Here is a 12500-nt window from a genome sequence, read left to right as displayed (position 1 = left end):
TGTCCCCGCACCACCATAGTCACTCCCCTCTTCTTTCTACCCCTTCTAATGCCCACCCTAACACTACCTTCCCCTAAATAAACAGCTAGCACCAGGACAAGGGGCAGCACCGGGACAAGGGGTAGCACCGGGACAAGGGGCAGCACCAGAACAAGGGGCAGCACCAGGATAAGGACCATCACTGGAATAAGGGGCAGCACCGGGACAAGGGGCAGCACCGGGACAAGGGGCAGCACCGGGACAAGGGGCAGCACCGGGACAAGGGGCAGCACCGGGACAAGGGGCAGATCCCGGCTGAAGGACTCTGGCAGGTCCTGTTTAGACGGCTCTGGCAGGTCCATGCAGACTGACGGCTCTCTACGCTCATGGCAGGCTGACGGCTCTCTACGCTCATGGCAGGCTGACGGCTCTCTACGCTCATGGCAGGCTGACGGCTCTCGACGCTCATGGCAGGCTGACGGCTCTCGACGCTCATGGCAGGCTGACGGCTCTCGACGCTCATGGCAGGCTGACGGCTCTCGACGCTCATGGCTCTCTGACGGCTCTGGCTGCTCATGGCTCTCTGACGGCTCTGGCTGCTCATGGCTCTCTGACGGCTCTGGCTGCTCATGGCTCTCTGGCGGCTCTGGCAGATCCTGTCTGGTTGGCGGCTCTGGCAGATCCTGTCTGGTTGGCGGCTCTGGCAGATCCTGTCTGGTTGGCGGCTCTGGCAGATCCTGTCTGGTTGGCGGCTCTGGCAGATCCTGTCTGGCGGGCGGCTCTAGCGGCTCCTGTCTGGCTGACGGCTCTAGCGGCTCCTGTCTGGCGGACGGCTCTGTAGGCTCATGGCAGACGGGCGGCTTTGCAGGCTCATGGCAGACGGGCGGCTTTGCAGGCTCCTGGCAGACGGATGGCTCAGACGGCGCTGGGGAGACGGATGGCTCAGATGGCGCTGGGGAGACGGATGGCTCAGATGGCGCTGGGGAGACGGATGGCTCAGATGGCGCTGGGGAGACGGATGGCTCAGATGGCGCTGGGGAGACGGATGGCTCAGATGGCGCTGGGGAGACGGATGGCTCTGGCCGGATACGGCGCACTGTAGACCTGGTGCGTGGTGCCGGAACTGGAGGCACCGGGCTAATGATAAGCACCTTCCTACTAGTGCGTGGAGCAGGGACAGGGCACACTGAACTCTCAAAACGTACTCTATACCTGGTGCGTGGTACCGGCACTGGTGGCACCTGGCTGAGGGCACGCACCTCAGGACTAGTACGGGGAGAAGTGACAGTGTGTACAGGACTCTGGAGACGCACTGGTAGCTTAGTGCGTGGGGCCGGAACTGGAGGCACCGGACTGGATACACGCACTATAGGGAGAGTGCGTGGAGGAGGAACAGGGCTCTGGAAATGCACTGGTAGCCTAGTGCGTAATGTAGGCACTGTAGGTACTAGGCTGGGGCGGGAAGGTGGCGCCGGAAATACCGGACCGTGCAGGCGTACTGGCTCTCTTGAGCATTGAGCCTGCCCAACCTTACCTGGTTGAATGCTCCCGGTCGCCCTGCCAGTGCGGCGAGGTGGAATAGCCCGCACTGGGCTATGCAGGCGAACCGGGGAAACCATGCGTAAGGCAGGTGCCATGTATGCCGGCCCGAGGAGACGCACTGGAGACCAGACGCGTTGAGCCGGCCTCATGACACCTGGCTCAATGCCCAATCTAGCCCTACCAGTGCGGGGAGGTGGAATAACCCGCACCGGGCTATGCACACGTACAGGAGACACCGTGCGCTCTACTGCGTAACACGGTGTCTGCCCGTACTCCCGCTCTCCACGGTTAGCCTGGGAAGTGGGCGCAGGTCTCCTACCTGCCCTTAGCCCACTACCCTTTAGCCCCCCCCCAAGAAATTTTTGGGAGTTACTCACGGGCTTTTCGGGCTTCCGTGCAAGACGAGTCCCCTCATAATTCCGGTTACGAGCTTGATTCTCCGGCTTCCATCCACGTCTCCTAGCTGCCTCCTCATACCAGCGCTCCTGGGCTGTGACTGCCTCACTCTTCTCACGAGAGCAGCGATATTCCCCAGTTTGCGCCCAGGGTCCTCTACCAGACAGGATCTCCTCCCAAGTCCAAAAGTCCTTGTTGCTCCGTCGATTTTTCCCATACCGCTTGGTCTCTGTATTTTGGTGGGTGATTCTGTAAGAGCTGTCGCTTTCCTCATCCTCGGAAGAGGTGAGGAGAGAAGGATCTTCAGACCAATATGCGGAGTCAGGGAAATATGCCATCTTTATTTATTAATAACGAAAACTGATGGCAATACGAAACAAAACAAACACTTTCAAAATTTACAAAATAACAAAACGATGTAGACAGACCTGAACAAACGAACTTACATATACACGAAGCACGCTGACACAGGAACAGACTACATAAACCGAAACGAAACGAACAACCGAAACAATCCCGTATGGTGTAAGACATAACACAGACACAGGAGACAATCACCCACAAACACACAGTGATAATGCCCTACCTAAATATGACTCTTGATTAGAGGAAAATGCAAACCACCTGCCTCTAATCAAGAGCCATACCAGGCAAACCGAAACCAACATAGAAACAGATAACATAGACTGCCCACCCAAAACACATGCCCTGACCATAAACACATAAAAACTAACATAAATAGGTCAGGACTGTTACAGGGATATTGGTAATGTTGCACTTCCTAAGGCTTCCACTAGATGTCAACAGTCTTTAGAACCTTGTCTGATGCTTGTACTGTGAAGTAGGGCCGAATAAGAGGGGATTGAGTAAGGTCTACCATGACCTGAACATGCGCTGACCATGCGCGTCAAGGGGGGGTACTGTCACGACTTCTGCCGAAGTCGGTTCCTCTCCTTGTTCGTGCAGTGTTCGGCGGTCGACGTCACCGGTCTTCTAGCCATCGCCAATCCATTTTTTTTTCTCCATTTGTTTTGTCTTGCTTTCCCACACACCTGGTTTTCATTCCCTCATTACGTGTTGTGTATTTAACCCTCTGTACCCCCCATGTGTTTGTGTGGTATTGTTTGTTGTAAGTGCTTGTGCACATGTTGACTGGTGCGTGTCGGGTTTTGTATCCAAGTTGATATTTTCTTTATGCCGTTGGTTTTGGAATTAAACTGCTCCAGCTATTACCTAGTTCTGCTCTCCTGCGTCTGACTTCCCTGCCACCAGTTACGCACCCCTTACATGGCTAAAAATACTTGAATCAGTTGTAGAACCCATTGCCCAAGAAAGGGAGAGAGATAGCAAAAGACGGATGATTACCATAACAAGGCTAATACAGTATAATCCATTTCATAGCAAAATGGAAACAGATGAGGTGACAATGGTCTGTATATCGCTGCCCTAGAGACCATGCTGAGGTATTGCACCTACCGTAGATTGGCATATAAGCCAAAACAGAGGTGAGATCAAACTTAAGGCATAGTACCTACCTTGCCATAGGACCAGCCCAGTTCAATCTTGTTCATGCCCCACAGTTCATGGATGTTCTCTGCAAGTCTGTCTCGCACATTGTCCAGGTGAGGAGGCAGAACAATCTGGAAGGAGAGAGAGAGAGAGAGAGAGAGAGAGAGAGAGAGAGAGAGAGAGAGAGAGAGAAAGAGAGAAAGAGAGAAAGAGAGAGAGAGATCAATTGGCTGACAGGCAGACTGACTGGCTGACGGACTGTTTACAGGTGTCCAGGTGTATATTACCTGGCTGGTGTCTACAGGTGTGGGGATGAATGAGGCCTGGGAGAGGATCTGTGTTGTCCCCAGTAGGTCCCTGACCCCTCCATGATCCCTCTTGTACTCCTTCACAGCCTCCACCCTCATCTTCTCCTTGGGGAGTAGCGCCTCGTAACACGGAGAATAACCCGCCGGGGGCAGGAACTTAAAGTCACCATGACGACCACCCAACAGGAAACGCACCCTGAGGAGAAGAGGAAAGCAGGAAGTGAGAGATTTGAGAGATTTCCCAGACACAATAATGTGATGTGTGTCATATTACGTCATAACCGAAGCTAATGTTCTGAACTCTAGCATCTAGACTCGAGTCAATGACGGCCTTTCAATGACAGCCTAGGAACAGTGGGTTAACTGCCTTGTTCAGGGGCAGAATGACAGATTTTTACCTTGTCAGCTCAGGGATTCGATCTTGCAACCTTTCGGTTACAAGTCCAACACTCTAAACCACTAGGCTACCTGCACCTACAGCTGTTCAAAAAGATCTGTCGACTGACAACCACCATCCCCACTCCACATCCTTCTCAACTCATTACAGTCCCTTATTAATGTACCTAATAATTCATTAATTAACCTAGCTGGACGCTTAGTTGACCCCTACGGAGAAGCTGTGTGTGAGTTTGTGTCCACAAGTATGCGTCTGTGTGTGTGTGTGTGTGTGTGTGTGTGTGTGTGTGTGTGTGTGTGTGTGTGTGTGTGTGTGTGTGTGTGTGTGTGTGTGTGTGTGTGTGTGTGTGTGTGTCGGTGTGTGTGTGTGTGTGTCGGTGTGTGTGTGTGTGTGTGTGTGTGTGTGTGTGTCTGGGTGTGTGTGTGTGTGTGTGTGTGTGTGTGTGTGTGTGTGTGTGTGTGTGTGTGTGTGTGTGTGTGTGTGTGTGTGTGTGTGTGTGTGTGCATGCGTGCGTGCGTGCGTGCGTGTGTGTGTGTGTGTGTGTGTCTGCCTGGGTGTGTGTGTGTGTGTGTGTCTGCCTGGGTGTGTGTGTGTGTGTGTGTGTCTGCCTGGGTGTGTATGTGTGCTGACCACTTACTTGACCCCGGCTGAGAAGCTGACCACGGGGAAGAAGAATCCGTCGGTGTTGAAGTCTTCAAACATGCCCTGTACTGGCTGGCCATTGATCCTGAAGGACATGGAGGGAGCGCCCAGGTCCAGACAACAGCTCACCACATCATCACTGTTCAACAGGTGCTGGTTGATGGAGGCCACCGCCCGGGGGATACGGCCTGGAGAGGGGAGGAGAGGATGGATGCTCGTTATTGAGGGGTATATATATATATACACTGCTCAAAAAAATAAAGGGAACACTTAAACAACACAATGTAACTCCAAGTCAATCACACTTCTGTGAAATCAAACTGTCCACTTAGGAAGCAACACTGATTGACAATAAATTTCACATGCTGTTGTGCAAATGGAATAGACAAAAGGTGGAAATTATAGGCAATTAGCAAGACACCCCCCAAAACAGGAGTGATTCTGCAGGTGGTGACCACAGACCACTTCTCAGTTCCTATGCTTCCTGGCTGATGTTTTGGTCACTTTTGAATGCTGGCGGTGCTCTCACTCTAGTGGTAGCATGAGACGGAGTCTACAACCCACACAAGTGGCTCAGGTAATGCAGTTCATCCAGGATGGCACATCAATGCGAACTGTGGCAAAAAGGTTTGCTGTGTCTGTCAGCGTAGTGTCCAGAGCATGCAGGCGCTACCAGGAGACAGGCCAGTACATCAGGAGACATGGAGGAGGCCGTAGGAGGGCAACAACCCAGCAGCAGGACCGCTACCTCCGCCTTTGTGCAAGGAGGTGCACTGCCAGCGCCATGCAAAATTACCTCCTGTATATGGTATATATCCACCACCGTTTCCCTCCTGTGAACCAGAGACAGACAGGGAGTAGGAAAGTCATGGAGGACAGACTGAGTCTGGGGCCTCTTCAGACAGGGAGTAGGGAAGTCATGGAGGACAGACTGAGTCTGGGGCCTCTTCAGACAGGGAGTAGGGAAGTGATGGAGGACAGACTGAGTCTGGGGCCTCTTCAGACAGGGAGTAGGGAAGTGATGGAGGACAGACTGAGTCTGGGGCCTCTTCAGACAGGGAGTAGGGAAGTGATGGAGGACAGACTGAGTCTGGGGCCTCTTCAGACAGGGAGTAGGGAAGTCATGGAGGACAGACTGAGTCTGGGGTCTCTTCAGACAGGGAGTAGCGAAGTGATGGAGGACAGACTGAGTCTGGGGCCTCTTCAGACAGGGAGTAGGGAAGTCATGGAGGACAGATTGAGTCTGTGGTCTCTTCAGACAGGGAGTAGCGAAGTGATGGAGGACAGACTGAGTCTGGGGCCTCTTCAGACAGGGAGTAGGGAAGTCATGGAGGACAGTAGGGGCAGTGTAAGGTGTAGAATGGTAGGAAGTGCAGAGGGAGGATGGATGGATGGATGGATGGATGGATACTTTTCCTTTGCTCTTGACCACCAAACGATTACCTCAGGATTTCAATGCCCAACTCTCAAAACAGCAGTGGTATTTCACATCACGAGGGCAGAGAACTTTTACAGTATAAGCGACAACATGCCATGAACCTCAGAGGTTGTACCTTCCCACATTAGAGTCATACAGAACCTCAGAGGGTGTACCTGACCACATTAGTTATACAGAACCTCAGAGGGCGTACCTGACCACATTAGAGTCATACAGAACCTCAGAGGGTGTACCTGACCACATTAGAGTCATACAGAACCTCAGAGGGTGTACCTGCCCACAGAGTCATACAGAACCTCAGAGGGCGTACCTGACCACATTAGAGTCATACAGAACCTCAGAGGGTGTACCTGACCACATTAGTTATACAGAAGCTCAGAGGGCGTACCTAACCACATTAGAGTCATACAGAACCTCAGAGGGCGTACCTAACCACATTAGAGTCATACAGAACCTCAGAGGGCGTACCTAACCACATTAGAGTCATACAGAACCTCAGAGGGTGTACCTGACCACATTAGTTATACAGAACCTCAGAGGGCGTACCTGACCACATTAGAGTCATACAGAACCTCAGAGGGTGTACCTGACCACATTAGAGTCATACAGAACCTCAGAGGGCGTACCTAACCACATTAGAGTCATACAGAACCTCAGAGGGCGTACCTAACCACATTAGAGTCATACAGAACCTCAGAGGGCGTACCTAACCACATTAGAGTCATACAGAACCTCAGAGGGCGTACCTGACCACAGGTAGAGTCCGTCAAAGCTGTATGAGTAGAGGTCATCCCCCACCCCATTGCCCCCCCAGCCCTCTCCAGCCCCCGGGTAGGGGGCATAACCCTTAGTGGAGGCCCATCCCACACGCAGGTGAGTTGGCTCACTGGTCACATAGTGGTCCACCTGAGAAAGAGCGAGAGAGAGACAGGTAGACAGACAGAGAGAGAGAGAGAGAGAGAGAGAGAGAGAGAGAGAGCGAGAGAGAGCGAGAGAGAGACAGGTAGACAGACAGACAGACAGAGATATAGACATTGTACAAGTGACAAAATACATCTTAAATATTTTACTTGGCAATACTTTTTAAAATACAATAATCAAAACACATTTGCAAAGGAAAGTGAAGAAAAGTAATATCCACCTGGTCGATCATCAGCTCAAAGTACCACTTCTTATACTGGGCTGAACCCTCCGCCACTCCTAGGAAGATGTTGGGTCTCATACTGGATAAACACATCCACATGTGAGTCATTCATTTAGTGGCATAAAAGTATGTATACAATTACAATCACAGTGAGACAGCCAGATAGATTATACATGATTCATATTTCTATTCCATGTTTTATTATATTGCAGTCAGAAAAGCTGTGTTGAGATATATTTAATCACACTGATTTGGATAGCAAGACAGGTGCAGTTGTAAATCAAGAGTGAATTTATTACTAATGTAATTACCCCCCCCCCCTCCCCCATCATAGAATTAGAATGAAAACACCTAAGAATTACAATGATTACATCATAGAATTAGAATGATTCTAGTTCTAATTCTACGGTGCATCGTAACAAATCCAAATAAAATCAAATGTTATTTGTCACATGCACCGAATACATCTGCGGCCAACAAGGCAGAGTTCATCTCAGCCTATGCTTCCCTCCAGTCCCTCGACTTCTTGGCACTGACGAAAACATGGATTACCACAGATAACACTGCTACTCCTACTGCTCTCTCCTCGTCTGCCCAAATGTTCTCGCACACTCCGAGAGCTTCTGGTCAGCGGGGTGGTGGCACTGGGATCCTCATCGCTCCCAAGTGGACATTCTCTCTTTCTCCCCTGACCCATCTGTCTATCGCCTCCTTTGAATTCCATGCTGTCACAGTTACCAGCCCTTTCAAGCTTAACATCCTTATCATTTATCGCCCTCCAGGTTCCCTTGGAGAGTTCATCAATGAGCTTGACGCCTTGATAAGTTCCTTTCCTGAGGATGGCTCACCTCTCACAGTTCTGGGTGACTTTAACCTCCCCACGTCTACCTTTGACTCATTCCTCTCTGCCTCCTTCTTTCCACTCCTCTCCTCTTTTGACCTCACCCTCTCACCTTCCCCCCCTACTCACAAGGCAGGCAATACGCTTGACCTCATCTTTACTAGATGCTGTTCTTCCACTAATCTCATTGCAACTCCCCTCCAAGTCTCCGACCACTACCTTGTATCCTTTTCCCTCTCGCTCTCATCCAACACTTCCCACACTGCCCCTACTCGGATGGTATCGCGCCGTCTCAACCTTCGCTCTCTCTCCCCCGCTACTCTCTCCTCTTCCATCCTATCATCTCTTCCCTCTGCTCAAACCTTCTCCAACCTATCTCCTGATTCTGCCTCCTCAACCCTCCTCTCCTCCCTTTCTGCATCCTTTGACTCTCTATGTCCCCTATCCTCCAGGCCGGCTCGGTCCTCCCCTCCTGCTCCGTAGCTCGACGACTCATTGCGAGCTCACAGAACAGGGCTCCGGGCAGCCGAGCGGAAATGAAGGAAAACTCGCCTCCCTGCGGATCTGGCATCCTTTCACTCCCTCCTCTCTACATTTTCCTCTTCTGTCTCTGCTGCTAAAGCCACTTTCTACCACTCTAAATTCCAAGCATCTGCCTCTAACCCTAGGAAGCTCTTTGCCACCTTCTCCTCCCTCCTGAATCCTCCTCCCCCTCCCCCCCCTCCTCCCTCTCTGCGGATGACTTCGTCAACCATTTTGAAAAGAAGGTCGACGACATCCGATCCTCGTTTGCTAAGTCAAACGACACCGCTGGTTCTGCTCACACTGCCCTACCCTGTGCTTTGACCTCTTTCTCCCCTCTCTCTCCAGATGAAATCTCGCGTCTTGTGACGGCCGGCCGCCCAACAACTTGCCCGCTTGACCCTATCCCCTCCTCTCTTCTCCAGACCATTTCCGGAGACCTTCTCCCTTACCTCACCTCGCTCATTAACTCATCCTTGACCGCTGGCTACGTCCCTTCCGTCTTCAAGAGAACGAGAGTTGCACCCCTTCTGAAAAAACCTACACTCGATCCCTCCGATGTCAACAACTACAGACCAGTATCCCTTCTTTCTTTTCTCTCCAAAACTCTTGAACGTGCCGTCCTTGGCCAGCTCTCCTGCTATCTCTCTCAGAATGACCTTCTTGATCCAAATCAGTCAGGTTTCAAGACTAGTCATTCAACTGAGACTGCTCTTCTCTGTGTAAAAGAGGCGCTCCGCACTGCTAAAGCTAACTCTCCTCTGCTCTCATCCTTCTAGACCTATCGGCTGCCTTTGATACTGTGAACCATCAGATCCTCCTCTCCACCCTCTCCGAGTTGGGCATCTCCGGCGCGGCCCACGCTTGGATTGCGTCATACCTGACAGGTCGCTCCTACCAGGTGGCGTGGCGAGAATCTGTCTCCGCACCACATGCTCTCACCACTGGTGTCCCCCAGGGCTCTGTTCTAGGCCCTCTCCTATTCTCGCTATACACCAAGTCACTTGGCTCTGTCATATCCTCACATGGTCTCTCCTATCATTGCTATGCAGACGACACACAATTAATCTTCTCCTTTCCCCCTTCTGATAACCAGGTGGCAAATCGCATCTCTGCATGTCTGGCAGACATATCAGTGTGGATGACGGATCAGCACCTCAAGCTGAACCTCGGCAAGACGGAGCTGCTCTTCCTCCCGGGGAAGGACTGCCCGTTCCATGATCTCGCCATCACGGTTGACAACTCCATTGTGTCCTCCTCCCAGAGCGCTAAGAACCTTGGCGTGATCCTGGACAACACTCTGTCGTGCTCAACTAACATCAAGGCGGTGACCCGTTCCTGTAGGTTCATGCTCTACAACATTCGCAGAGTACGACCCTGCCTCACACAGGAAGCGGCGCAGGTCCTAATCCAGGCACTTGTCATCTCCCGTCTGGATTACTGCAACTCGCTGTTGGCTGGGCTCCCTGCCTGTGCCATTAAACCCCTACAACTCATCCAGAACGCCGCAGCCCGTCTGGTGTTCAACCTTCCCAAGTTCTCTCACGTCACCCCGCTCCTCCGCTCTCTCCACTGGCTTCCAGTTGAAGCTCGCATCCGCTACAAGACCATGGTGCTTGCCTACGGAGCTGTGAGGGGAACGGCACCTCCGTACCTTCAGGCTCTGATCAGGCCCTACACCCAAACAAAGGCACTACGTTCATCCACCTCTGGCCTGCTCGCCTCCCTACCTCTGAGGAAGTACAGTTCCCGCTCAGCCCAGTCAAAACTGTTCGCTGCTCTGGCACCCCAATGGTGGAACAAACTCCCTCACGATGCCAGGTCAGCGGAGTCAATCACCACCTTCCGGAGACACCTGAAACCCCACCTCTTTAAGGAATACCTAGGATAGGATAAAGTAATCCTTCTAACCCCCCCCCCCCCCTTAAAAGATTTAGATGCACTATTGTAAAGTGGTTGTTCCACTGGATATCATAAGGTGAATGCACCAATTTGTAAGTCGCTCTGGATAAGAGCGTCTGCTAAATGACTTAAATGTAAATGTAAATGTACAACAGGTGTAGTAGACCTTACAGTGAAATGCTTACTGATAAGCCCTTAACCAACTATGCAGTTTAAAAAAATTATACCTAAAAAGAATAAGAATAAGAAAAAAAAGTTACAAATAATTAAAGAGCAGCAGTAAAATAACAATAGCGAAGCTATATACAGGGGGTGCAGGTACAGAGTCAAGGTGCGGGAGCACCGGCAATGCATATAGTCTGGCTAGCTATTTGATTAGATGTTCAGGAGTCGTATGGCTTGGGGGTAGAAGCTGTTAAGAAGCCTTTTTAGGGCCTTCCTCTGACACTGCCTGGTATAGATGTCCTGGATTCCAGGAAGCTTGGCCCCAGTGATGTACTGGGCTGTACGCACTATCCTCTGTAGTGCCTTGCGGTCGGAGGCTGAGCAGCTGCCATACCAGGCAGTGATGCAACCAGTCAGGATGCTCTTGATGGTGCAGCTGTAGAACCTTTTGAGGATCTGAGGACCCATGACAATTTTTTTTGTTTTGTCGTGCCCTCTTCACGACTGTCTTGGTGTGTTTTGACCATGTTAGTTTGTTAGTGAATTGGACACCAAGGAACTTGAAGCTCTCAACCTGCTCTACTACAGTCCCATCTATGAGAATGGGGCCGTGCTCGGCCCTCCTTTTCCTGTAGTCCACAATCATCTCCTATGTCCTGATAACGTTGAGGGAGAAGTTGTCCTGGCACCACATGGCCAGGTCTCTGACCTCCTCCCTATAAGGTGTCTCGTCATTGTCGGTGATCAGGTCTACCACTGTTGTGTCATCTGCAAACTTAATGATGGTGTTGGAGTCGTGCCTGGCCATGCAGTCATGAGTGAACAGGGAGTACAGGAGGGGACAGAGCACGCACCCCTGAGGGGCCCCCGTGTTGAGGATCAGAGTGGCAGATGTGTTGTTACCTAACCTTACCACCTGGGGGTGGCCCGTCAGGAAGTCCAGAATCCAGCTGCAGAGGGAGGTGTTTAGTCCCAGAGTCCTTAGCTTAGTGATGAGCTTTCTGGGCACTATGGTGTTGAACGCTGAGCTGTAGTCAATGAATAGCATTCTCACATAGGTGTTCCTTTTGTCCAGGTGGGAAAGGGCAGTGTGGAGTGCAATAGAGATTGCATCATCAGTGGACCTGTTAGGGCGGTATGCAAATTGGAGTGGGTCTAGTGTTTCTGGGATAATGGTGTTGATGTGAGCCATGACAAGCCTTTCAAAGCACTTCAGGGCTACAGACGTGAGTGCTACGGGTCGGTAGCCATTTAGGCAGGTTACTTTAGTGTTCTTGGGCACAGGCACTATGGTGGTCTGCTTAAAACATGTTGGTATTACAGACTTGGACAGGGAGAGGTTGAAAATGTCAGTGAAGACACTTGCCAGTTCGTCAGTGCACCGTACGTACGGTCGATTTTATTTTCCAATGATTGCACGTTGGCCAATAGAACGGATGTCAGTGGGGGTTTACTCGCTCGCCTACGAATTTTCAGAAGACAGTCCGACCTCCGCCCCCTTTTTCTCTGTCTTCTCTTGACACAAATGACGGGGATTTGGGCTTGTTCCCGGGAAAGCAGCATATCCTTCACGTCTGACTCGTTGGACTCGTTAAAGTAAACAGCTTCTACCAGTTCGTGGTGAGTAATTGCTCTTCTGACATCCAGAAGATGTTTTCGGTCATAAGTGATGGCAGCAGCAACATTACGTACAAAATAAGTAAAAAAATAAGTTA

General features: G+C 51.2%; 1 protein-coding gene across 3 annotated transcripts in view; it reads right to left on the bottom strand.

Moving 5' to 3' along the window:
* Window positions 1–12500, bottom strand: part of LOC129817767 (ryanodine receptor 3-like) — a 295018-nt gene that overhangs the window by 160467 nt on the left and 122051 nt on the right. For all 3 annotated transcript variants that reach the window (XM_055873310.1, XM_055873311.1, XM_055873312.1), the window contains 5 exons: window positions 7353–7434; window positions 6958–7117; window positions 4769–4961; window positions 3714–3930; window positions 3453–3557 (listed from right to left, as the gene is read on the bottom strand). In XM_055873310.1, the coding sequence (XP_055729285.1) occupies window positions 3453–3557; window positions 3714–3930; window positions 4769–4961; window positions 6958–7117; window positions 7353–7434 (757 nt within the window). The remainder of the gene's footprint in view (window positions 1–3452; window positions 3558–3713; window positions 3931–4768; window positions 4962–6957; window positions 7118–7352; window positions 7435–12500) is intronic.

Source organism: Salvelinus fontinalis, chromosome 20 (genome assembly GCF_029448725.1).
Source record: "Salvelinus fontinalis isolate EN_2023a chromosome 20, ASM2944872v1, whole genome shotgun sequence".
NCBI lineage: Eukaryota > Metazoa > Chordata > Actinopteri > Salmoniformes > Salmonidae > Salvelinus > Salvelinus fontinalis.
This window is presented reverse-complemented; position numbering and strand designations above follow the sequence as displayed.